The sequence below is a fragment of the Phocoena phocoena genome, chromosome 7 (assembly GCF_963924675.1).
Source record: "Phocoena phocoena chromosome 7, mPhoPho1.1, whole genome shotgun sequence".
NCBI classification, from domain to species: domain Eukaryota; kingdom Metazoa; phylum Chordata; class Mammalia; order Artiodactyla; family Phocoenidae; genus Phocoena; species Phocoena phocoena.
Window position 1 is genome coordinate 89,040,118 of NC_089225.1, and position 27,584 is coordinate 89,067,701.

A 27,584-nucleotide genomic window follows, 5' to 3' on the forward strand; every position below is an offset into this window, starting at 1 on the left:
ACCATCCCTTCACACATCTGCTGAGTCCAGTGCTCTGTCCTATTTTAAATATTTCAAACCTTCAGAATTAGATCATGAATGAGAATCTCACTGGCTAGTTTGGGTAAGCAGTTGGTGATATAATTTGTATATCAGCTATAAAAAACAGCCAAAGTTAGATGTTAAGTTAGTGGGAACACAAACGATTTTGTTAATTTTTAACCTAGATAGACACCCACATCACTGAGATTATTTACACAAGAGAAGCTCATTATAGGAATAGACCTTCCTTAGAAGGAAATGAAATATACTAAAATCTTAAGGCTCACTGTAATTCTATGATTTTTATTAATGAGAATAATAAAAATCATTTGGAGAAGGTGATAATATACATAATAGTAGCACCAGCAAAATGTTTTGCTAAAATATCTTCAGAATTTTTCTTTCAAGATTTTTTTTACTCTAAGTGCAATTCTGTTGTGGACTCTGGTGGCTTTTTGGAGTTAAGTTTTTTTTAAAAAAAAGTTGTATTCAGATATCTATTATAGAAAACATAAGAGTTTGATATGTTAAAAATTGATTTATTTTGTTTTTCTGTAGGAGTGGAACTATTTAAGCGAGGTGTGCTCAAGGAATATGGTGTGAAAGTCCTGGGAACCTCAGTTGAATCCATTATGGCCACAGAAGATAGACAGCTGTTCTCAGACAAACTAAATGAGATTAATGAAAAGATTGCTCCAAGCTTTGCAGTGGAATCGGTAAGAAATCTTTGTTCTGGAGAAACAGGACCATTATGTGTCTTGCGTTGTAGAGAGAATGATTTGTCATGCCTAAAAATAATAAAGTATTATATTTGTATATGTTATCTTCCAGAAATGTGTTATTACTTCAGAGACACTGTGTATTAATTGTGGCATTCAATGCTAAAACATTAGGGACAGGTATTAGTAGTTTATTTTTATGAAAAGGGAAGCATAATGTCAAAGGTGATGTGGTTTATCAATGGTTGATATGACCTGAGTATCAAATCTCCTGAATCAAAACAAAGAACCATATCAACTTGCAATGCCAAAGTAATTTTTACCTTCTTCCTGGGATCAGTCACACATTTTGTAAGTGCGAATGTCCTGCAAATGGGAAATGGTTGAATTAAAATTTTTTTTTAGGGACTTCCCTGGTGGTCCAGTGGTTGTCTCTGTGTTTCCACTGCAGGGGACACAGATTTGATCCCTGGGTGGGGAAATACGATCCTGCATGCCGTGCAGCATGACCAAAAAATAAACAAACAAATTTTTTTTTTCTTAGAATGGAATAAACATTTTACAATAAAATTATCTAGAAAAAAAAGCCACTGGATCTAATCAGTAATATTTATGACTGAGAAACCTGTGGCTTAGATGGTTAAAGAGGACAGATTGTTTTGCATTTCTCTTAATCATTTTCCATCGTATCCTGTGCCTACTGATGGGCTATTACCAGGTGCCAGGAAAAGATCAGCTTCCTGTACATCTCTTTTTGTCCCTGACTTTATTCCTGATTTCAGTCAGTGAAATGGGGGTACTGGAGACAGTTTCTGATGCAACTTCCTCAGTGTAGAAATAGGCAAAACCTCTGGGATAAGGCAAGTACTGCTGGGACAACTAAAAATGGGCTATGTATGTTTTCAGAAAAGCACGCTATCAAGTATATAGCATGTTGCAAAGCTGTCAATCAGGAACAATCCCAGGATAGCTCTGCTGAACATGTGGAAAGCTCCTGCCATATATTTATTCTTTCATTGCCAGATTTAATTATGTCCTTGCTTCCTTAGGATGAGAAACAGGCATATGGGAAAGGTATAATTACATTCCCATTGGTAGTGTAATAATATTCCATGACAGAAAAATATAGCCAACATATGCTGTATTCTGTAAGTTAAAAAAAAAAAAAAATCCCAAGCTTCTGAGACTACTCTCTGACTGAACTTGAAAAATGAAAAATCTCTTTCTATATAATATTCCTAATGGCTTATTGCAGTAATATCAAGTTAGATTCTGTAGTAGAAAACCTTGCTTTGTTAAGAGACGAAGACTTTTAAACTGAACTTAAAAATTCAGTATAGCTCCCATTCTCAAATTAATGGCAACTATCTCACCTCTGGCCATTGTTTTATTTTTTATACTGCAAAATAAAATTTACCCCAAAGGTGTTAAAAAAAACAAGCCTTCACTGTATATTAAAAAAATTCTAAAATTTAACTTAAAATGTGTAAAATAACACTTGTTTTTCAGAAGGAGGTGAGGGAATAATAGAACATTTTCATAGTCATTTTTTCCAAATAAACTGATTTACCTGAATTACCAGACTCTCTTGGTTGGTCTTTTCTACTGTCAGCTTTTAAAACTTTGAGTCCTTGTTCTTGTTGACAGATTGAGGATGCACTGAAGGCGGCAGACACCATTGGCTACCCGGTGATGATCCGTTCTGCCTATGCCCTGGGTGGGTTAGGCTCAGGCATCTGTCCTAATAGGGAGACCTTACTGGACCTCAGCACAAAGGTATGTATTTTCACAGACCAAATTCTGACCAGCCAAGAAAACTCCCTGATACAGTCTTTCAATTAGAGAAAGTTATGTGGATAGGAAATAGCCTTTTCTCTGTTTATAAATCACTGCCACATCTCTAAATTGTTCTCCAAGAGGTGACACTTTTGAAAGGGAAATACAGTGCAATTACTTACACTGGAACGTAGCATTAATCCAAAGTCCGTCTTTACTGTACTGTCTATTGATTTCATTGATAGACAGTCAATCCAGTTCCATCTCCCTCTGCTACAAAATCTGCTCCAAAACACCCATCTTGCTAAAATATATTTTAGTGGTTTAAAAAAAAAACAATATAATGTCCCATTTTGCCATTATCTTTTGAAACAATAAGACATGGATGACATCCGGTAAGGGAAATAAAACACATTGAGTAGTTTAGCTTTACCTCAAATTCAGGTGTTTAACATATATACAATATAAACCTCTTAGTACTATGAATGAGTGATTACTCTGCCAACTGCCACACACATATATAAGCAAAAGTGAAATCTGAGTGCTTACCATTTACATAAAAATCACTTTATTTCTGAATACTCCTTTTCTTAAGTATTAAAGGGAAGATCTTGAAAATTAAGATATGCTCCAAAAAATAAATTAGAAATTAACACAGAAATCATGCTTCATGAAATCAGCGACTTTTGCCCACACTCTGTTCCCACAGAATAGAGCAGTGCCTTGCAATACTGGGGTTCAGTAAGTGCTTGTTGAATGAATGAATATGTGTGTGGGCAAAGAGGCTTATATAACTTTCCATGTAGCAGTTATGGATGTGAAGCTGACAGAATTATTGTGATGGCTATTTTTAGGGGTGCTGAGTAAATATCAAACAGAGTTTATACCTTTATCATTATTTACATTTTAGAGTGAAAAAGAATGAGCCCTTGAATTGTTGACATAAGATTTTGAGAACAGATAAAATTAAATGTATTTTAATAACTGCAATGACAAACGTACATGTCTACAAATTGGACTGAGTTTTTCTAAAGTTGCCAAAAAAAAACCCCAAAAGGGAAACATATCTAATATAAATGTTCCCTATTTCCATCTGGACTTCTGAATCATGTATTTAAAGAAAAGACATGTTTGTGGAGGTATACATTTTTTTCCTCTAGCATATTAGATGTTCCCAATCTTTTTATTTAAAAAAATTTTTTAACATCTTTATTGGAGTATAATTGCTTTACAATGGTGTGTTAGTTTCTGCTTTATAACAAACTGAATCAGCTATACATATACATGTATCCCCATATCTCTTCCCTCTTGCGTCTCCCTCCCACCCTCCCTATCCCACCCCTCTAGGTGGTCACAAAGCACCGAGCTGATCTCCCTGTGCTATGTGGCTGCTTCCCAATAGCTATCTATTTTACATTTGGTAGTGTATATATATCAATGCCACTCTCTCACTTTGTCCCAGCTTACCCTTACCCCTCCCTGTGTCCTCAAAGCCGTTCTCTATGTCTGCATCTTTATTACTGTCCTGCCCCTAGGTTTTTCAGAAATGATTCTTTTTTTAGATTCCATATATATGTGTTACCATATGGTATTTGTTTTTCTCTTTCTGACTTACTTCACTCTGTATGACAGATTCTATGTCCATCCACCTCACTACAAATAACTCAACTTCATTTCTTTTTATGGCTGAGTAATATTTCATTGTATATATGTGCCACTTCTTCTATATCCATTCATCTGTCGATGGACACTTCCGCATCCTAGCTATTGTAAATAGAGCTGCAATGAACACTGTGGTACATGACTCTTTTTGAATTATGGTTTTCACACGGTATATGCCCCGTAGTGGGATTGCTGGGTCGTATGGTAGTCTATTTTTAGCTTTTTAAGGAACCTCCATACTGTTCTCCATAGTGGCTGCATCAGTTTACATTCCCACCAACAGTGCAAGAGGGTTCCCTTTTCTCCACACCCTCTCCAGCATTTACTGTTTGTAGATTTTTTGATGATGGCGATTCTGACTGGTGTGAGGTGATATCACATTGTAGTTTTGATTTGCATTTCTCTAATGATTAGTGATGTTGAGCATTCTTTCATGTGCATGTTGGCAATCTGTATATCTTCTTTGGAGAAATGTCTATTTAGGTCTTCTGCCAATTATTGGATTGAGTTTTTTTGTTGTTGTTATTGAGCTGCATGAGCTGCTTGTAAATTTTGGAGATTAATCCTTTGTCAGTTGCTTCATTTGCAAATATTTTCTCCCATTATGAGGGTTGTCTTTTCATCTTGTTTATGATTTCCTTTTCTGTGCAAAAGCTTTTAAGTTTCATTAGGTTCCATTTGTTTATTTTTGTTTTGATTTTCATTTCTCTAGGAGGTGGGTCAAAAAGGATCTTGCTGTGAGTTATGTCATAGAGTGTCCTGCCTATGTTTTCCTCGAAGAGTTTTATAGTATCTGGCCTTACATTTAGGTCTTTAATCAACTTTGAGTTTATTATTGTGTATGGTGTTAGGGAGTGTTCTTTTTTTTTTTTACATCTTTATTGGAGTATAATTCCTTTACAATGGTGTGTTACTTTCTGCTTTATAACAAAGTGAATCAGTTATACATATACATATGTTCCCATATCTCTTCCCTTTTGCGTCTCCCTCCCTATCCCACCCCTCTAGGTGGTCACAAACCACTGAGTTGATCTCCCTGTGCTATGCAGCTGCTTCCCACTAGCTATCTATTTTACATTTGGTAGTGTATGTATGTCCATGCCACTCTCTCACTTTGTCACAGCTTACCCTTCCCCCTCCCTATATCCTCAAGTCCATTCTCTAGTAGGTCTGTGTCTTTATTCCCATCTTACTCCTAGGTTCTTCATGACATTTTCTTTTTCTTATATTCCATATATATGTGTTAGCATATGGTATTTGTCTTTCTCTTTCTGACTTACTTCACTCTGTATGACAGACTCTAGGTCCATCCACCTCACTACAAATAACTCAATTTCGTTTCCTTTTATGGCTGAGTAATATTCCATTGTATATATGTGCCACATCTTCTTTATCCATTCATCCGATGATGGACACTTAGGTTGCTTCCATCTCCTGGCTATTGTAAATAGAGCTGCAATGAACATTTTGGTACATGACTCTTTTTGAATTATGGTTTTCTCAGGGTATATGCCCAGTGGTGGGATTGCTGGGTCATATGGTAGTTCTATTTGTAGTTTTTTAAGGAACCTCCATACTGTTCTCCATAGTGGCTGTACCAATTCACATTCCCATCAGCAGTGCAAGAGTGTTCCCTTTTCTCCACACCCTCTCCAGCATTTATTCTTTCTAGACTTTTTGATGATGGCCATTCTTATGGTGTGAGATGATATCTCATTGTAGTTTTGATTTGCATTTCTCTAATGATTAATGATGTTGAGCATTCTTTCATGTGTTTGTTGGCAATCTGTATACCTTCTTTGGAGAAATGTCTAGTTAGGTCTTCTGCCCATTTTTGGATTGGGTTGTTTGTTTTTTTGTTATTGAGCTGCATGAGCTGCTTGTAAATTTTGGAGATTAATCCTTTGTCAGTTGCTTCATTTGCAAATATTTTCTCCCATTCTGAGGGTTGTCTTTTGGTCTTGTTTATGGTTTCCATTGCTGTGCAAAAGCTTTTAAGTTTCATTAGGTCCCATTTGTTTATTTTTGTTTTTATTTCCATTTCTCTAGGAGGTGGGTCAAAAAGGATCTTGCTGTGAGTTATGTCATAGAGTGTTCTGCCTATGTTTTCCTCTAAGAGTTTATAGTGTCTGGCCTTACATTTAGGTCTTTAATCCTTTTTGAGTTTATTTTTGTGTATGGTGTTAGGGACTGTTCTAATTTCATTCTTTTATATGTAGCTGTCCAGTTTTCCCAGCACCACTTATTGAAAAGGCTGTCTTTTCTCCATTCTATATTCTTGCCTCCTTTATCAAAAATAAGGGGACCATATGTGCATGGGTTTATCTCTGGGCTTTCTATCCTGTTCCATTCATCTCTTTCTGTTTTTGTGCCAGTACCATACTGTCCTGATTACTGTAGCTTTGTAGTGTAGTGTGAAGTCAGGCAGCCTGATTCCTCCAGGTCCGTTTTTCTTTCTCAAGATTACTTTGGCTATTCGGGGTCTTTTGTGTTTCAATACAAATTGTGAAATTTTTTGTTCTGATTCTGTGAAAAATGCCATTGATAATTTGATAGGAATTGCATTGAATCTGTAGATTGCTTTGTGTTATATAGTCATTTTCACAATGTTGATTCTTCCAGTCCAAGAACAGGGTATATCTCTCCATCTGTTTGTATCATCTTTAATTTCTTTCATCAGTGTCTTATAGTTTTCTGCATACAGGTCTTTTGTCTCCTTAGGTAGGTTTATTCCTAGGTATTTTATTCTTCTTGTTGCAATGGTAAATGGGAGTGTTTCCTTCATTTCTCTTTCAGATTTTTCATCATTAGTGTATGGGAATGCAAGAGGTTTCTGTGCATTAATTTTGTATCCTTCTACTCTACCAAATTCATTGATTAGCTCTAGTAGTTTTCTGGTAGAGTCTTTAGGATTCTCTATGTATAGTGTCATGTCATCTGCAAACAGTGACAGCTTTACTTCTTCTTTTCCGATTTGGATTCCTTTTATTTGTTTTTCTTCTCTGATTGCTGTGGCTAAAACTTCCAAAGCTATGTTGAATAATAGTGGTGAGTGTGGGCAACCTTGTCTTGTTCCTGACCGCAGTGGAAATGGTTTCAGTTTTTCAGCATTGAGAATGATGTTGGCTCTGGATTTGTCATATATGGCCTTTATTATGTTGAGATAAATTCCCTCTATGCCTGCTTTCTGGAGTGTTTTTATCGTATGGATCTTGAATTTTGTCGAAAGCTTTTTCTGCATCTACTGAAATGATCATATGGTTTTTATACTTCAGTTTCTTAATACGATGTATCACATTGATTGATTTGCATATTTTGAAGAATCCTTGCATCCCTGGATAAACCCAATTTGGTCATGGTGTATGATCCTTTCAATGTGTTGTTGGATTCTGTTTGCTAGTATTCTGTTGAGGATTTTTGCATCTATGTTCATCAGTGATATTGGCCTGTATGTAGTTTTCTTTCTTTGAGACATCCTTGTCTGGTTTTGGTATCAGGGTGATGGTGGCCTCATAGAATGATTTGGGGAGAGTTCCTCCCTCTGCTATATTTTGGAAGAGTTTGGGAAGGATAGTTGTTACTCTTCTCTAAATATTTGATAGAATTTGCCTGTGAAGCCGTCTGGTCCTGAGCTTTTGTTTCTTGGAAGATTTTTAATCACAGTCTCAATTTCAGTGCTTGTGATTGGTCTGTTTATATTTTCTATTTCTTCCTGGTTCAGTCTCAGAAAGTTGTGCTTTTCTAAGTATTTGTCCATTTCTTCCAGGTTGTCCATTTTATTGGCATATAGTTGCTTGTAGTAATGTCTCATGATCCTTTGTATTTCTGCAGGGTCAGTTGTTACTTCTTCTTTATCATTTCTAATTCTATTGATTTGAGTCATTTCCCTTTTTTCTTGATGAGTCTGGCTAATGGTTTATCAATTTTGTTTAATTTCTCAAAGAACCAGCTGTTAGTTTTATTGATCTTTGCTGTCATTTGCTTCATTTATTTTTCATTTATTTCTGATCTTATCTTTATGATTTCTTTCGTTCTGCTAACTTTGGGGTTTTGTTGTTCTTCTTTCTCTAATCGCTTTAGGTGTAAGGTTAGTTTGTTTATTTGAGGTGTTTCTTGTTTCTTGAGGTAAGATTGTATTGCTATATACTTCCCTCTTAGAAGTGCTTTTGCTGCATCCCATAGGTTTTGGGTCATTGTGTTTTTATTGTCATTTGTTTCTAGGTTGGTTTTTTTTTTTTTTGCGGTATGTGGGCTTCTCACTGTTGTGGCCTCTCCCGTTACGGAGCACAGGCTCCAGACACGCAGGCTCAACAGCCATGGCTCACGGGCCCAGCTGCTCCGCATCATGTGGGATCTTCCCGGACCGGGGCATGCACCCGTGTCCCCTGCTTCAGTAGGTGGACTCTCAACCACTGCACCACCAGGGAAGTCCTAGGTATTTTTTGATTTTCTCTTTGATTTCTTTAGTGATCTCTTGGTTACTAAGTAGTGTACTTTTTAGCCACCATGTATTTCTATTTTTTACAGATTTTTTCCTGTAATTGATATCTAGTCTCATAGCATTGTGGTCGGAAAAGATACCTGATACAATTTCAATTTTCTTAAATTTACCAAGGCTTGATTTGTGACCCAAGATATGATCTATCCTGGAGAATGTTCCATGAGCACTTGAGAAGAAAGTGTATTCTGTTATTTTTGGATGGAATGTCCTATAAATATCAATTCTTTCTTGTTTAATTTATCATTTAAAGCTTGTGTTGCCTTATTTAATTTAATTTTGGACGACCTGTCCATTGGTGAAAGTGGGGTGTTAAAGTCTCCTATGATCTTGTTAGTAACTCCTATGATCGTGTTACTGTCGATTTCCCCTTTTTTGGCTGTTAGCATTTTCCTTATGTGTTGAGGTGCTCCTCCATTTGGTGCATAAATATTTAAAATAGTTATATCTTCTTGGATTGATCCCTTGAGCATTATGTAGTGTCCTTGTTGTCTCTTATAATAGTCTTTAGTTTAATGTCTATTTTGCCTGATATGAAAATTGCTACCCCAGCTTTCTTTTGATTTCCACTTGCTTGGAGTATCTTCTTCCATCCCCTCACTTTCAGTCTCTTTGTGTCCCTAGGTCTGAAGTAGGCCTCTTGTAGACAGCATATATACGGGTCTTGTTTTTGCATCCATTCAGCCAGTCTATGTCTTTTGATTGGAGCATTTAATCCATTTACTTTTAAGGTAGTTATCGATAAGTATGTTCCTATTACCATTTTCTTAATTTTTTGGGGTTCGTTATTGTAGGTCTTTTTCTTCTCTTGTGTTTCCTGCCTAGAGAAGTTCCTTTAGCATTCTTGTAAAGTTGGTTTGCTGGTGCTGAATTCGCTTAGCTTTTGCTTGTCTGTATAGGTTTTTATTTCTCCGTCGAATCTCAGTAAGTTCCTTGCTAGGTAGAGTAATCTTGGTTGTTGGTTTTTCCCTTTCATCACTTTAAATGTGTCCTGCCACTCATTTCTTGCAGAGTTTCTGCTGAAAGATCAGCTGTTAACCTTATGGGGATTCCCTTGTATGTTATTCGTTGCTTTTCCCTGCTGCTTTTAATATTTTTTCTTTGTATTTAATTTTTGATAGTTTGATTAATATATGTCTTAGTGTATTTCTCCTTGGATTTTTCCTGTATGGGACTCTCTGCAGTTCCTGGACTTGATTAACTATTTCCTCTTACATATTAGGGAAGTTTTTAGCTGTGATCTCTTCAAATATTTTCTCAGTCCATTCCTTTTTCTCTTCTTCTTCTGGAATCCCTATAATTTGAATGTTGGTGCATTTAATGTTGTCCCAGAGGTCTCTGAGACTGTTCTCAGTTCTTTTCATTCTTTTTTCTTTATTCTGCTCTGCAGTAGTTATTTCCACCATTTTATCTTCCAGGTCACTTATCTGTTCTTCTGCCTCAGTTATTCTGCTATTGATTCCTTCTGGAGAATTTTTAATTTCATTTATTGTGTTGTTCATCATGTTTGTTTGCTCTTTAGTTCTTCTAGGTCCTTGTTAAACGTTTCTTGTATTTTCTCCATTCTATTTCCAAGATTTTGGATCATCTTTACTATCATTACTCTGAATTCTTTTTCAGGTAGACTACCTCTTTCCTCTTCATTTGTTAGGTCTGGTGGGTTTTTATCTTTCTCCTTCATCTGCTTTGTGTTTCTCTGTCTTCTCATTTTTTTTATCTTACTGTTTTTGGGGTCTCCTTTTCGCAGGCTGCCGGTTCATAGTTCCTGTTGTTTTTGGTGCTTGCTCCCAGATGCTAAGGTTGGTTCGGTGGGTTGTGTAGGCTTCCTGGTGTATGGGACTAGTGCCTGTGATCTGGTGAATAAGTTGGGATCTTGTGTTTCTCGTGGGCAGGTCTGCGTCCTTTCGTGTGTTTTGTGGTGTCTTTGACCTTATGATTTTAGGCAGCCTCTCTTCTAATGGGTTAGGTTGCGTTCCTGTCTTGCTAGTTGTTTGGCATAGGGTGTGCAGCACTGTAGCTTGCTGGTCGTTGAGTGGAGCTGGTTCTTAGCGTTGAGATGGAGATATTTTGGCGAACTGCCACTGTTTGATATTATGTGGAGCTGGGACATCTCTTGTGGACCAATGTCCTGAACTCGACTCTCCCACCTCAGAGCACAGTTCTGACACCCAGCTGGAGCACCAAGACCCAGTCCTCCACACAGCTCAGAAGAAAAGGGAGAGAAAATGAAAGAAAGAAAGAAAAAAACCAACAAAATAAAGTTAAAATAAAAAATACTTTTTTAAAGTAATAAAAAAGGAAAAAAAGAAAGAAAGAGGAGAGCAACCAAACCAAAAAACAAATCCACCAAAAATAACAAGTACTAAATTTATACTAAAAAAAACAAAAGCAGACAGAACCCTAGGACAAATGGTAAAAGCAAAGCTATAGGAACAAAGTCACACAAAGAAGCATACACATACACACTCACAAAAAGAGACAAAGGAAAAAAATATATATATATCGTTGCTCCTGAAGTCCACTGCCTCAGTTTCATGATGATTCGTTGTCTATTCATGTATTCCACAGATTCAGGGTACATCAAGTTGATTGTGGATATTTAATCTGCTGCTTTTGAGGCTGCTGGGAGATTTCCCTTCCTCTTTGTTCCCACAGCTCCAGGGGCTCAGCTTTGGATTTTGCCCCACCTCTGCATGCAGGTCGCCAGAGGGCATCTGTTCTTCGCTCAGATAGTACAGGGTTAAAGGAGCAGCTGATTTGGGGGCTCTGGCTCACTCAGGCCGGGGGCAGGGAGGGGTACGGAATGCAGGGTGAGCCTGTGCAGGCAGAGGCTGGTGTGACATTGCATCAGCCTGAGGCACACCGTGTGTTCTCCCGGGGAAGTTGTCCCTGGATCCCGGGACCCTGGCAGTGGCGGGCTGCACAGGCTCCTGGGTGGGGAGGTGTGGAGAGTGACCTGTGCCACACAGGCTTCTTGGTGGCTGCAGAAGCAGCCTTGGTGTCTCATGCCCATCTCTGGTGTCTGCGCTGATAGCCACGGCTCGCGCCTGTCTCTAGAGCTCGTTTAGGTGGTGCTCTGAATCCCCTCTCCTCACGCACCCCAAAACAATGGTCTCTTGCCTCTTAGGCAGGTCCAGACTTTTTCCTGGACTCCCTCCCGGCTAGCTGTGGCACACTAGCCCCCTTCAGGCCGTGTGAACACAATCCTCTCCCTGGGGTCTGATCTCCAAAGCCCCAGCCTCAGCTCCCAGCCCTGCCCGCCCCGGCGGGTGAGCAGACAAGCCTCTCGGGCTGGTGAGTGCTGGTCAGCACCGATCCTCTGTGTGGGAATCTCTCCGCTTTGCCCTCTGCACCCCTGTTGCTGCGTTCTCCTCCATCGCTCCCAAGCTTCCCCCTTGCCAGCCCCTGTCTCTTCCAGTGAAGGGGTTTCCTAGTGTGTGGAAACCTTCCCTCCTTCACAGCTCCCTCCCACTGGTGCAGGTCCCGTCCCTATTCTTTTGTCTCTGTTTTTTCTTTTGCCCTACCCAGATACTTGGGGAGTTTCTTGCCTTTTGGGAGGTCTGAGGTCTTCTGCCATAATTCAGTAGGTGTTCTGTAGGAGCTGTTCCACATGTATATGTATTTCTGATGTATTTGTGGGGAGGAAGGTGATCTCCGCGTCTTACTCTTACGCCATCTTGTATGTCTCCCCCCCCACAATGTTTTTAATATTAACAACCTCATTATTACTGTCAGTCGTGACCAATGTATACTTATTTTCAATTAAAAATGTATTTTTTTTACAGTTTAAAAAGCATTCTAAACACTCAGTCGTATAAAAATATTTACAATGAAGACAACTTTGGAATGGGATATTTTTAAATTATTTATATTCCTCTAAAATAGTTAGTAAGCCATTGAATGGTTTTCTTTGTTGAAACCCTAGCTTTTCATTTGAGAATAATGTATTGTTATATCCCAAGCTACCGCTTACTCTCTTGGGATTATATTTAGCATTATTAGAAACTGCATTAACCTGATCTAGGTCCCTAAATTAATCTTTGTATAAAATCAGAGACTTGAAAGAGAAAGAAGAAGCTGAGGCAACAGGTGAAGATGATCTCAATAGTCCTTGTGTCCAGTCTACTCCATTAGAATGCAAAAGCCTTCCTCAGATTCATCTCCTTTGTTTCCCAGATTTTTTTTTTTTATTAGCAGGCTATCCTAATGACAAATAAATCATTATTAAATTGTTCACACTGGCTACAGAGTTTCCTAACCACTTTGAAAACCTCACCATGGATAGCTGTGGGGACAAATGTGTTACATTTTGAAGTGCACATGCTGGAGCCTGTAGTGTTTGCTGAGGTTAAAAAAACAGTGTTGAGACACATCACGAAATAACTTACATTGAGTTATTATTTCATTATGCTACCTGCTAATAATTTGAAAAAATTCAAATTACTTTCCCCAGTTGCTTTCTCTTACTTTCATTGCCATAAAAAATCAAATTTATTATGAGACAAAGGGACATTTCTGTCTTGGATTTTCAGCCACTAAATGTCCTAAGGTTGGAGACCATCTTTTTCAGATTTTGGGTTCAGCATTCTACCCACCAGGGGGTACAGAGTAAATAAGGAATGATAATTATACTAATTCATATCTGTTTAATCAGGCAAGCATGATATACGATTCAGTATTTAAGCACTTAGGCAGTGATTACACATAATAATAGTCGTGTATGGTTCTTTTAATTCCCAAGTTTCATATGCCATCTTGGCTAACTGTTTACAACCATCATCATCTCCTTTCTTCTCCTCATCAACATCAACTGACTTTTATTGTGTGTGTTCTTTACAAAGCACCCTCAGCTATTTTAGAGAAAGACAGAATCTTTAGACTTATTTTTCCATATTTATTTGCACTTATCACATCTCTGCTTTCACAGAAGCCTAGCTGCAAAAATAATTTCATTTCCCTTTGCCTGATTGCTCAATTATTTTCTCTTTTTCCTAAATTAGTTTGATTTAATGTCATATCAGCACTTTGAATGGCAAGCCTCAATAATGTAAATCAAGCATATTCACTGCAGAATGCTATTCCTAGTACCTCACTGATTTTCCGACACATTGTGCCTTCTGCAGCATAGAGGAGGGTGGAGACTAGGCTTGGGACTTCAGTGCAGACCAGGATTTAGGCCAGGGCGCTTTGCCAAATAGCCACGTTAATGCTAGTGCCTTTCCTTACTCTTCGATGTCTTTTGTCACCAATTTCCAGGCCTTTGCTATGACCAACCAGATTCTGGTGGAGAGGTCAGTAACAGGTTGGAAAGAAATAGAATATGAAGTGGTCCGAGATGCTGATGACAACTGTGTCACTGTCTGTAACATGGAAAATGTTGATGCCATGGGCGTTCATACAGGTAGGCAAGGAATCTTCAAGCATTATGGTAATGGCTTCAGCTCATATCTCTGGTGGCTCATAGCAGTCTTTATTAAGTCGCTTTCTTTAAATTACTATTCTAAGCATACACATTAGTGATAAAATTTTACATATATATAATATTTTACAGCATTGAAAATACTCTCATATTTAATTTGATCTTCACAAAAACCCTCTGAAGTAGGGCAGATATTATTATCCTGATTTCATTTGAGGAAGGGGTAAAATATAAGCAATGCTGTGAAGGTAAAATCTGTAAGACTTGGTGTTGAGAAGTAAGGCATGAGGTTAAGAAGGCTTGAAGCAGACTGGGTGTTACTCACCAAGTGAATGAGAAAATAGCCACAGTCAATAGAAACAGGTGAAATAAATAGGTTTCTCAGGAAGGGAAGCTGGTTAGACTAGAGGGCAAAGCTGATGACTTAGGATTTAGAAATGCTAAAGTTTAAAAGTGGGCGGAAATCTCAAGAAGAGGAGAATGTAGAGCTGGAACTCAGGAAAGAGGATAGAAATAAAGAAGTTGATGCAAGGTCATTGGAAGTCTTTGTATAAAGAAAATAGTGGAAGCTGGAAGCATAGACTGAGTATTCAAGGGCATAGGTGTAGAAGGAAAGAGAATAGGGTCAAGGACCATACCCTGGGAAACATTTAGATTTATAGGGCAGAAGAAAAAGGACGGATTGGTGTTGAAAAAAAGGAAGGGAATGATAGTTACCTTATAAGCCAACGCACAAAAATATTTTATAAAAGAGCTTTGGTTTTGACTGTAGCAAATACTATGAAAGGTCAAGAATGAAGATTTAATGTTGCTTTTGGGTGTTCAAGAGGACAGTTTCAATGCAAAGTTGGTTATGTGAGCCGTATGGAAAGGAATTATATGACTATGAGTGATAAGAAGACCTGGTAGGGCTTCCCTGGTGGCGCAGTGGTTGAGAGTCCGCCTGCCGATGCAGGGGACGCGGGTTTGCGCCCCGAACCGGGAGGATCCCACATGCTGCAGAGCGGCTGGACCCGTGAGCCATGACCGCTGAGCCTGCGCGTCCGGAGCCTGTGCTCCGCAGCGGGAGAGGCCACAGAGGTGAGAGGCCCACGTACTGCAGAAAAAACAAACAAAAAAAAGAACTGGTAAATTTTCAAAAGGTTTAGTCATGTAAGGAATGAGAGAGATGGTTCTTATAACCATCTGGCAGTTCAGATAGGGGCTCCTTGAGCCTGTAGTGATCTGAGCTTGTTTGTAGGCAGAAGGGATGGTGACTACGGACTAAGAGATTGAAGATACAGGGGGCTGTAATTGGAGAGAAGTGAGAAAATGGGAAGGGATGAGATTTAGAAAATTGTTGGGTGAAGAGGAGCTGATATTTTATGGAAGGAAGAACTTGAAAGCTAATTCATGAGACATAGAAGGGAAATTGAAGAAGTTAATGTCAATCCAGTAAGTAGATGACTAAGCCTTGATAGCTTCATGATCTTGGGAAAGCTTAGAGTGATTTCTGTAAATATGTCAGAGTAATACAGGTAAAACAATCAGAGGGAATGTGCCTTGTATGTGTTTCCCTAAGATAATTCTTTTCCCAGCAAACCCTCAGCCTGTTCTGTTTCTTGTGTCATGCAAATAGATTGTTAAGTTACTAAAGTTGGTTATTTAGATATGCTACCAAATAACAAGTGTTGCTTGGATGTACAGGTGATTCAGTTGTTGTGGCCCCTGCCCAGACGCTCTCCAATGCGGAGTTTCAGTTGTTGAGACGTGTTTCAATCAATGTCGTTCGCCACTTGGGCATCGTGGGTGAATGCAACATTCAGTTTGCCCTTCATCCTACCTCAATGGAATACTGCATTATTGAAGTGAATGCCAGACTGTCCCGAAGCTCTGCCCTGGCCTCAAAAGCTACTGGGTAAGGCCAGAACGATTGACCATGGGTTTGCAGATTGAACTGGAAAATTGAAAGCTAGTGGAAGAATGTGCTGCATTTGCAAACTATAGTCCCCATTTCTGTATGCTGACTCCCAGTCATGTCCTATGGACATGGTTATTAATGAGCTTGCCGCCAGATTGAGGCAAATGGTATTGCTAGCTGGCTTTGTTTGCTGGCTAATCATAAACTAATCAAGATCTGGGTGGTCAAAGCAGGCTGTGAAAAATCTGCTTCTTAATTGCACTTTGCAGATGTTGTTAAAAAGTACAAATTAATCCTTAATTTTAGTCCTTCACTGACTTTTTTAGGTATATAACAAATTTTGGACAAATAATAGAGTTCACTTGACTCAAGCATGCAATCACATTATTTTATTTTAGCAAAACTTCACAAGACCAAACAACAGTAGGTTTTTTCTATAGGTAAATCTTGCAACTAAATAAATAAATTTGTATCTACTTAACAATTGCTAGCAAGCATGACTGGAAGGAACACTAATTAATATCTTTTGTTTCTATTAATATCTTTAACATCTGGTATTTAAATTACACGACATTTTAAAAATATTTACCTCTCAAGCTATTTTTATGTAGCTAGACAGTGCTACATGGAGTGTGGAAGGAGTGATGAGCTAAACAAGAGTCAAGAGACCTGAGTTCTCCTTCTGGTCCTTCTACTAATTGTGGGACTTTGGATAAATCACTACTGTCTCTGTCAGTTTCTTCACCTCTTAGGTGGGGAAGTTGTACGAAAGGACTCATATGTAATTCTGTAGTTCTGTGAATTAATTTTTCAAATACAATTATCCAAACTGACATTCCAGAAGAGTATGGTCAAGTTTCCAGAGTGTTAGTTGTATTAGGAGCCCAAAGTTCAAAGATAATTTGGAAACAGAGCAAGGATCCAAACTTTCAAGGACTGCATTTTATGACCTTTACATCCCCCATACTACCAGCTAACTCCACTGTCTTCCTAGGTGCAGACATGTATATATTTTTATAAAAGAATATTTTGCAGATTCTTATCTTAGTGGAAATTATACACAAGTGAGTACTTTATTTCTCAAGGAAGCTATTGATTTTGGGTTGAAGAGGTGAAGGTTGGGAGTTGTAGCACTGCATGTCAGGCATAGACAGTGAACTCTTTTGTGATCTGTGCTTCTGTACTTTATCATGACTCACTTTATTTTATAAGGAGCTATTAAATTTTCATACAGAACTGAGAATCAGGTGTGTTTTATACCTTGATGTGAAATAATACCAGAATTTCTAAGAAAAACCAATTTATATTTTGAGCTGTTTTTAATACTTATTGCTGAAAGAAAAAAAAAATGTCTCCTCCTTTATAGCTACCCATTGGCATTTATTGCTGCAAAGATTGCCCTAGGAATTCCACTTCCAGAAATCAAGAACGTTGTATCAGGGAAAACATCAGCCTGCTTTGAACCGAGCCTGGATTACATGGTTACCAAGATTCCTCGCTGGGATCTTGATCGTTTTCACGGCACTTCTAGCCGAATTGGTAGCTCTATGAAAAGTGTAGGAGAGGTGAGTCCTTGGTTAATTACTCTCTTTCATCCTTGTTCTCAGTTATTTTGTCCAACCCTAATGTCATTGAAAGTCTTCGGTTTCCTTGGATACTGGGTTACTGATTGGAGGATACATATGAATTTCATTTCCTCTCTAGTGTTTCCACATAAGGCATAGCTGTTTTAAATCTTAATTTTTTTTATCATGCTTCAAGGTGCACAATAGAATTATAACTCAAATGCCAGGAAAAGTTTTGTTGGTGGTGTTTCTGCCAAATAAACAACTGTTATTTAGTTTACATTTCATGGAAAGGTTCCCCTTTCACAATGTGCATGGGAAAATTTGTAGGCCAAGGAATATGAGATAATTTTGCAATGTGTTAATTTAGGGTTTATTATCTGAAAGGTTTTGGTCTTCAGTGAATATTTAACACTTTACATTTAGTTCAACTCAAGTTAGCAGACATTTCCTGAGTTCTTACTACGTGCAAGACCCTGGGATGATAAAAACAGTGAATAAGATGTAGATAATTGTGACATTATCTCCAGCTGGTGAGTTCAGAATATATTCACAGAACTAAATATAATATAAATTAAACTGTGGTAAAAGTTGGAATGCAGTATTTATATGCAGGTGCTGTGAGAATGTAGAATAGGGTCAGGGAAAGCCACAATAGATATTCCACTGAAAAATGGTGAAATCTTCACTTAATGAATATGAAGTTTAATAATATAAAGTATTAAAAAGGACAAATTTTGAGCAAACACAGTTATGTATTCCTTTATTATTATGTTTACTTCTCTTTTATTGAATGTACTCCATTACTGTTATGTACAGTGTACTTTAATGAAAATTCATGGTGAATTACTTATAGAATTAGTTACTTTAGGGCCAACTCTTAAATATATAATACTTTAAAATTTTCTTAAATATTCCAAAAATATTTTCTTAATTTGATAGTGCCATAAACTATCTTATATCTGGTACCCTCTCCTATGCTTAGGCTAGAAAATCTATGAATATATTGTCTAACTCTTCAAATACCACTATGCCTCATAAATTACGTATCTGAATTGGACTAATATTTTGTTTATCCCTGCTCTTGAGACTCTTCCCTTATTTCTAATTAAATTTGGAGCAGTGTGAAAAGGTTATCTGTTTGGCTTTAGTGATCTTTGTATATGTAGCTTGTCACGCAATTGACATGAAGATTTACTAAACTGACATTAATGAGAATTCAGGTCTGTTTGAGGCATCACGGAAGTTTACTGAAGGCAGTGTTATGACTGTTATTATTTTAAATTGTAGACCAAAAATGCGTGGCAATCTATTATTCCATGGAAAGAATCAAAGACAGTATTTATTCACTGAAAATAACTGGGTAGGCTTCAAGGTTAATTTTAGTTCTCACTTGTAACTTGTCCAAACTAAATCACCACATGGTTTTCCTAATTGATTAGCATACAATCAGCTGCAAAGATTGTGGGACGACATGTTGAATTTGTCATGGGGAATTTAGTCTCCTATATTCAAAATCTGAATCTGTCAGTATTTGTTATGATTCTCAAGGTTCTATTAATATTAATGCTTAGCTATAAAGAAAGCCAACCTGTCTGGGATACTGACTGATACCCATTTAGAAATAGTTCTGTTTTTGTGTTAATATATGTCTGGTTTCTCTTCGTTTGCTTTTTTATTCTAAAGGACATCTGCATGAAAGCAAGATCTTATTAAGGAAGGGTCTATGTTCTCTGGCCACAGATTCTTTCTTTTAATGCTATGGTCCAGAGCAAGTACAGGTGATTTCCTCATCAGTCTCAGCAAATCAAGCTAAATTCCCTAAGTGGTAAAAGAGTGACATAATGATGTTAAAGACTCATTACATCAAAACCACAGTAAAAAGGCAAGAAAGAAAAATAACTTAAATTTGAGTAGCATTCTTTTGATATATGTCTTGCTCCTAAGTCTTTTCTGAAAAATAGTCAACTTCTAGCTTTGTTACAAATTAAAAATATGCAAGCCCTTTTTAAAAATATGAGTCTTAAATGTGTATTACAGGTCATGGCTATTGGTCGCACCTTTGAGGAGAGTTTTCAGAAGGCTTTACGGATGTGCCACCCTTCTATAGCTGGTTTTACTTCCCGTCTCCCAATGAACAAAGAGTGGCCATCCAACATTGATCTCAGAAGAGAGCTGGCTGAACCATCCAGCACCCGCATCTATGCCATCGCCAAGGTAATATGTGACAAGGGGCGGAGAGCTACCCTTTTTTTTTCTTTCCCAGAATACAGTCAGCTTGGACTTGAATGTAAAACTGAATCACAAAGTGGTCTTGAATTCAGGAATTTTTGGAAAATCTTTAATTCTCTTTAATAGTATTAAACTGGAGGTTTCTATGGACTTCATCAGATTATTCTATAGCTAATGAAAAATTACCCTTTTTTATTTTCACCTTAAGCCTGGACTTAAAGGGAACACTGCAGTTTTAAAGGATGATCACATAGATAAAATGTTCTTCCCTTTTAGTACATATATTATCAATACTCTTAAATGTTTGATAATATTGACTTATGATTTCCCATCACTCTCATTACTTGCTCATCGAAAATGTGTAAAATTATATTTTAGAAAGGAAGTTGTGTAAAATGGTATCACTTAGTATGTCCTACCTTAGACTCTAGAATAATCTTTATTTGATTCTTCTTCTGTGTTTAAACAACAAACTCTAAAGAACTTCCATGATTATAGGCTTTTCTATGTAATTATTTTATTGGTCTTACTTATAGAACAAAAAAGCCCCACATTTCTCACTTCCACCCACTAGTTCCCTTTAATGCAAATTAAATGCCATATTAATCTCCTTTCATGTTTACTATGCTTAGAGTTTTGAAGTTTTAGTTCATCTGATTTTATAAAAGGTGATTTGGGCAGCTGGGATCTGTCTGGTCAGAAATCCTTGAATTGCTTTTTGACATTTAAGGAAGGTTAGGTATTAATCCTCCAACAGTACCAAACCACACTGGAGCTACAAAGTCCTCTGACCATTTTATGTGTGTGTATGTACATGTGGAATGAGTTGATGAAAATATGAATTTTGTCTTTAAAAAGGGAATCTGTCTTTGTAACTTGTCTTTGTAGCAACAGAAAAATGCTGGTCTTTGTAGCGACAGAAAAATGCTGTTAGTGATTTTGAACTCTGCAACTTTTATGCTCATATATAGAAGGAGGGGAGGGAATGTTTCCTTCATTGCATTTAGTGTATATTCTCCTCACCTTTATGGTTTCTAAATGCAGAATATTTCATTTCCATTGAAATTCTGAAGTAGTCTGAGAGATACTAGTATTTTTTGATGGACATTTCTCAAAGTTGACTTTCAAGGGAATAGACAATTAACATTTTTCCATGGTGGTGGGAGTGATATTAGTAATGAGAGGTCATTCTAGAAGGCCGTTTCACCTTCTTTATTGTTCCTATTTCAGTCTTTTGTTTAAAAAGCAACCTACAACATTCATACATGTGTATATATGTGTATGTGTGTGTATGTATGTATACATATAATTTTTTTTTCCAGACAAAGGACGGTAAATAGATTTTTTCCTTGAGTCTAGTAATCATACTTCTGCCATTTTGAGGTGGATGAACAAGGGAAGTATTTCCAAGTTCCCAGTGAGGCTGTAAAACTCAAGCATATCTCTCATTCTTTTCTAACAGACTTATAAAGGATGAGAATTCAGGGAAAATGTGTGGAGATTCTTTCTTGCACAGAGTATGAGCAAGAAGTGCAGGGTCTGAGGTATAAATTATTGCCTGCCAGCGTGCTGGGAGAAGGCACTGATTTCTGTTTGTTAGAGGTCATCATTACTGTTCATTTCCACAGCAACCAGGAACTTGGTGATTTTGACAAAGAGTGTAAGGAGTGTGGTGGGCTGAAGGGGAAAAAGAATGAAGGGAGTGAGTAAATCTTTGCTCGCTTTCATAATTCTTAGAAAGGGCAACTTGCTCTGAGGTCTGATTTTTGCAGCGGTCTTATTTCAGGATGACTGGATCATCACCTCTTTTGATTTGGGGAGAATACAGGGCATTATTTTTGATTTGGGGAACATTAGAGTAACCTCCAACTTGTTTGGGGTCATTACGAACTTCATTACGGCTGTGTGACATGGCAAAGCTGCAGCTCTTGAAAGACTGGCAGGATCTTGCTTTCTGTTCAGAACTGTGGATGTGATTCTAGTTGTCCTTCCTCACAGTAAAATGACAGCAGATTCTAGGTCCTTCATCAGTCACAGGGTAATTACTGTGTGCGACTGTGTGACAATGTCCTTTGGTCTATCAGAAGTGTCACTACGACCTTAAGGTTCTAGTCCCCTCACAGTGTTGATGGTCAAAGAGCCAGTTGTCCCTTTAATCCCTTGGCAAATAAGGCATAATATTAAGTCCTTGGGAACCTGGCTATAGTTATAGGGAGAATTAAACAAAAAAACATAAATAGACTTACGAAACGAATATGTCTTTCAGTATTCACATTAAATGTCATTTTATTCTAGTCAATAGAATTATGAGCTATATTGTTTCTCAACATGTATGATCATGGTCTCTCTGATACCAGAAATAAGTAAAAGTTTTAGGAAAATTAAGCTCCCTTGGTTGAAATATAACAGCAGTTATTAGTTACATATATTTCCTAATGGGATTTAAAAATATAGAGTGCCATAATAAAATATGTTGTTTTGAAATATTTGATTATCATTTTTCATTGAGTATAAATATTATCTAAACATAAAAAAGAATAAGAGTAAGCATCTTTTGAATAAGAAGGTTTTGGTTTTGAGACTTTATCTCTTCTTTCAGCTGCCTTTTGTACTCAGCTTAATGACCCATAGCTGTAATTTTACTTTTGAGAAATTGCTAAACTAAGCTTGAGGAAAAAGCTGAGCTGCCTATCAGAACAGAAGTTATTACTACATTGTTTTGGAATATATTAGGATTTTGTAAAATGCCTGTCTTAGCACAAAAGTCACAGTAACTGATTCAAAATAATTTTTTGTTTGAAGTCTTCTGTGAGGTAATATTTGAGAGAAATAACACCAAGCCAAATGTGATCCATAAATTCTCAATGACTGGTTTGTGTGAATATGGAATGAAGCGATAAAAATATGCTAAATATGCTAAAGGGTAATTATCCAAAATACAAGTTAAGCGATCATTATATTGATTCTACATGTTCTTACCAATTTGGCATAACTATACTTTCAAGAGATTCTCTTTAATGCCAAAAAGATATACCAGATTTAGAATATAATTGGTAACATAGTCATATAAAAAGCAGGGAAGCAGAGCCTGTTACAGGGATTTTTCTGAGCACACACTACTCTGATTTACTCAGAGTACCTCCTGTGCATGCCATTTGTGGATATAGTTGGCAGTATCTGTAAGTTTGTTGGGAGGAACGTCAATGATGTGATATCAGTTTCATTCTCAGTCTATAGCCTCGGGCTCTCTTAACATGGAGAGGAACGGCTGCTGTTTTCAACCAAATAAGACCTTTATAAGATGTTTGCCAAAGAAAGCATCTCTTCTCCTTTTGGCAGGCCTTGGAAGACAATGTGTCCCTGGATGAGATTATGAAGCTCACATCCATTGACAAGTGGTTTTTGTATAAGATGCGTGACATTTTAAGCATGGAAAAGACACTAAAAGGGCTCAACAGGTAAGGCACTTGTGCTCTGATTCACTCCAGGTATCTTCTGTGCAGTTTTGTCTTCCTCTTACCCTTACACATTTGGCCAAAATTCTGCTTCAATGAAGTAAATAGTGCCAATGCTGCAAAGCAATAGCCATAACCAGAATAAATGGCAGTTTTTAGATGTTTACCTTTTTAAAGGCATCTATTAATAATTTTAATTGTCTTCTACCCCTGCCCTACCCTTGACATGAAGCATAGTGATGTTTTTATTAGGTCTTCTGAATTTACAAAAATTGGTGTACATTTATGGATTGATGTGCTATTTAATTACCAGACATTACCTAGATTTAAATTTTATTAATCAATAATGAAATGAATACTATTTCTGTTTTCTATACATTTTCCAAGTTCTGAAGTCTATTCTTCTCTTTTAATATCAACCTACGTATTGCTGTGTATTGACGAGCAAACATATTCCTCTTGCATTCTACTGATATTTTTAACATTGGGACATCCAGTTCAGCATACAAATAAGCCACACTCAAATTTTTGTTAATAGACCCTTTACCTGTCACTAATTTGCATTTTTATCTCCTTTATGGCCAATTATTTTAAAAATTTTATTTCATGTTCAGAACATTCCTATAATGTCAGTGTTTTAAAATCTACTTTTTTCTATTTTCTGAGAAGATCATTTTTTGAGGCAGCTCAGGCATATGAAGTCACAGATAGGTTTTAAACTTGGATCTGTGATAACAGGAACATGTATTACCAGTTTAAGAAAGACAGTGTATTTTTCTTTAGCTTCTCCTCTTTAAGAGGGCTTTGAAATACACTACTACTGGAAAGAAATCTCACCTACAAGCCTAGGCACATGTTTAGAGAGGGAAAAACTTTGTTTGCAGAAATTATTCTCAAATGATTTTAGTAAATGTAGAAAAATTAATTGCTTAAAATGTTGAAAACAGTGGAAGCTCTCAATGATTGGATTTCTCGACTGTTTAGAAACTGCAACATATAATTGGGTTACTGGGTTTACTTAATCAAAATGTACACAAACTGGGCACTTGCTTTTCTTTTTGAGCAGAAGGAGGTTCTTTTTCATCTGTTCAACAATCACCCGCAACAAATGCTTGGTTTTGAAAATGGGGGACTCCAATCTGCCAAAAATGAAACTAGCTGTAGTTGCTTGTAAGTCATCCTTTGTAGTGATCATATAAAATGAACAGTAGACAGAAGCTAAGAATTGAGCCTATACATTCATCTTAGAATTTTGCTGACTTGAGGTTTCCTTTCTTGGTTTATGATGCCAGCAGAACTTCTATGTTGAATTATAGTCTGTTCCACTGTTTTCAGTTTCAGACAACTGATTTCAAATGCCTGTGAAACCATTCCAATTAAACCACATGAGGGTGCTAGAAACTTACAGTATGCCAACTGTAGCAGTGGAAGAGTCCTGGGGTGAAAAACAGCAGATGTTATTGTGATTTAAATTTCCACTTGATATACATTCTGATTTTGGGACAAATTCAATGTTTTAATTGAATAGTTTTTGTTACAAACAGAAGGCAGGTTGAAATTCTAACTAAGCAGAAATAAGTGTATATTGATAGTGAAAAAGCTGTTTGGAGGATTATTAGAACGACTCACAGTCATAGATCACTTACAACATCCTTCTGACTTCAACATTTTATTGCATTTTTTGCTGTTAAATTGACATTTTAAAATAAAGTCTCCATTTTCTGGCATAAGTATAATTGTAAATAGAGATTTTTCTATTGTTCATAATCATCTACAATAAAAAATTTTTTTATACAACTTAATAATTTAAAAGATTCTAAAACATAATACTTAACAATTGTCTCTTGCTTCAAGACCTCAACAGAGGATTTATGGTGTTAGTAAGCCTAAACTCTGAACTTATTATTATCTGATGGACACTTTACGTCCTTTTTTTTTTTGAGTATCTTAGATGCACACATAGCAATTCAATAATGACTGTTATTTAGAGGTGTTGGATAAATAGAATAAGAACAGATGGCTACTGAAGCTCCCTGTCTCAGTCATTCTGTGGCACATTGGGATCTGAAGTTGAAAGGATATTGCAACTGATGGTGGGTGAGTGCAGGACTTACATTTTTTTGTTTGTTTTTGCCCTATTTTGATTATCTTCATGATTAGCCTGGATTATGACATCTTCTGCTTTTTTTCAGCCTCTAAATATCCAGAGAGGCTTGGTCGTCAAGGCAGATACTGCTCCAACAGTAATAGCTATCTAATAACAGTTGGCATTATATGGCCGAGTTATATATTGGAGGAAGGTTAAGGTCAGCTGGTTCTTTTTTATCTGTGATTTGTTTCAAAATTTCAACTGCTCCCATGTTCGAAAGGCTGACTTTAGATGTAGACCCAGGAAGTAGCTATTTATTTGGTCTGATTTGGGCCAATCCCCAAATTCTCTTGCCTTAGCATGTCTCTGGTACCAATGTGCCCAGGTCCCTTTGCAATTTTCTTATAAGTCCCTGGGAAAATGGGCAGTGGGGATCTTAATTAGGAGAAAGGAGAAACTTAAAGAGAGGATAAAGTGTAGAATGCTAGATGTGGGTTAAGTTTCACCTCGTTCCTTCCTGTGCGCTGGAAGGAGCACAGGCTGTGGAGCCAGTCAGATATGTGGGTGCACAGTATTACCAACTGCAGCATCATGGGCACATCACCTCCCTCGCTTCTCCAACCTCACGTGCTTCCTGCTAATGTCTCCTTTATAGTTTTGTTGTGGAGCTTAAATGATATAAATGCAAAGGACCCTTGGAACATAATGAGTGTCCAAGAAAGTTTTCTCTTATTCCCCCTGAAAATGAAAATGCTACTTGTTATACTGATATATGCATTTTAAGACTCATTTTCAGAGTCACGATTTGCATTTGCATATATATTTTGCAATGTATCATTTCTTAATTTTCCTTATGATGCATTGTCACTTATTTTAATACCAGACCTATTTTTTTTAAATAAGGAAGCAATGATAGCTAGTGATACAAATGCCATTCTTATCAAAAGATCAATAGCACTCCATTATAATAATGAACAAAAATTCCCACTTTACAGTTGTTAATCATGCTAAAATTCTTCTGAAATGCAATAAATACATTCACTAGCAGAAGATGAGAATAGCACTTAGATTGATGGCAGTCTATTACTTGTATCTATATACAGTCACCTGAAATGAAGTCCAGAATTTGACTTCCAAATAGAATATACCCACATATTAGGTATATATGTGAATGTCCAGACTGGAGTAGAGAAAATAAAACAATGATTGTAACAAGGTTAGCATTATGGAAATAATGGATGAGTTTTACATGTCTATGAGAAAGTAGAAATTACAGTTTTCTTACTTCCTTGAAGGGTGGAGATAAACATGTTTCATGTTGAGGATGAAGTATGAAATCCCAGTCTTCTTCAGGGTGATGGGCCAAGTTAGACAGGTGTTAGAATAATCAACTCAGTATCCCTCATCATCCCAGCTCTGAGTGCTTGCTTCCATCAGAACTCAGTTTATTATCTTCAATACATGATCATAGCAATGGCAACCCTCTGGAAACTTCCAGAGCAATAGCCATTCTTACCAACTTAGGTGTTAATCATTATTCAGACAGCTTCAGCAAAGAATTTCTCTTCTATACTTCAGTTCACTGACTTTCTCTTTTTCTTCTTAAACTGTTTATTGCTTCTCGAGGGCATGCTAGGAAAGTTGACTGTCCTAGGCAGTTCCCCAAATTTATAAGCTAGTGTAGTGGAATGAATCGATCTAGAGTGATAACATATTTCACTTTGGATTTCTTTAGGTTTTGAAAAGTTTCTCTTTACTCAATGTGATGTGAGTTGTATCATGGAGGATTCCAATGCCTATTATGCATATGCATTGGGATTCATATGTTTGATCTATTAACCTCACATTACCAGATCACTTTGCAAGTAGTTTAGGAAAATTGAGCTTGTCAGAATTTTCAGTGTAATTGCAACATTTTCAAAAGCTCTCTTCATTGGCCTTCACTACCAAGCCATCCAGACTTTAGTGTATCTCTTTTCCCCATACTCACTCATCTTACCAACATTGACTCTTTTACACAAAATGCTCCTCCCATATAGCATTTTCACTAGAAGAAAAATGCATTTATTTTGATCTATTAAAAATTACAGAAGTCTTACCTGTAATCCTTTCCTCCATTAGTCCATAGACAGATTCAATTCTAGTCACGCAAATAAAACTGGATTGGAGGACAGAAGCACAGGTAGTATATGTCAAACAGATAAATATGTCAAATGTCTTTATCAGCTAGGTTCTCTTGATATATCTG

General features: G+C 37.0%; 1 protein-coding gene across 1 annotated transcript in view; it reads left to right on the plus strand.

Moving 5' to 3' along the window:
* CPS1 (carbamoyl-phosphate synthase 1) overlaps positions 1–27,584 on the plus strand; it is a 144,007-nt gene that overhangs the window by 52,928 nt on the left and 63,495 nt on the right. Inside the window, exons 15-21 of the mRNA XM_065880767.1 lie at positions 580–737; positions 2,388–2,516; positions 13,933–14,077; positions 15,782–15,992; positions 17,362–17,560; positions 19,601–19,777; positions 23,132–23,250. Coding sequence (XP_065736839.1) covers positions 580–737; positions 2,388–2,516; positions 13,933–14,077; positions 15,782–15,992; positions 17,362–17,560; positions 19,601–19,777; positions 23,132–23,250 — 1,138 coding nt within the window. The remainder of the gene's footprint in view (positions 1–579; positions 738–2,387; positions 2,517–13,932; positions 14,078–15,781; positions 15,993–17,361; positions 17,561–19,600; positions 19,778–23,131; positions 23,251–27,584) is intronic.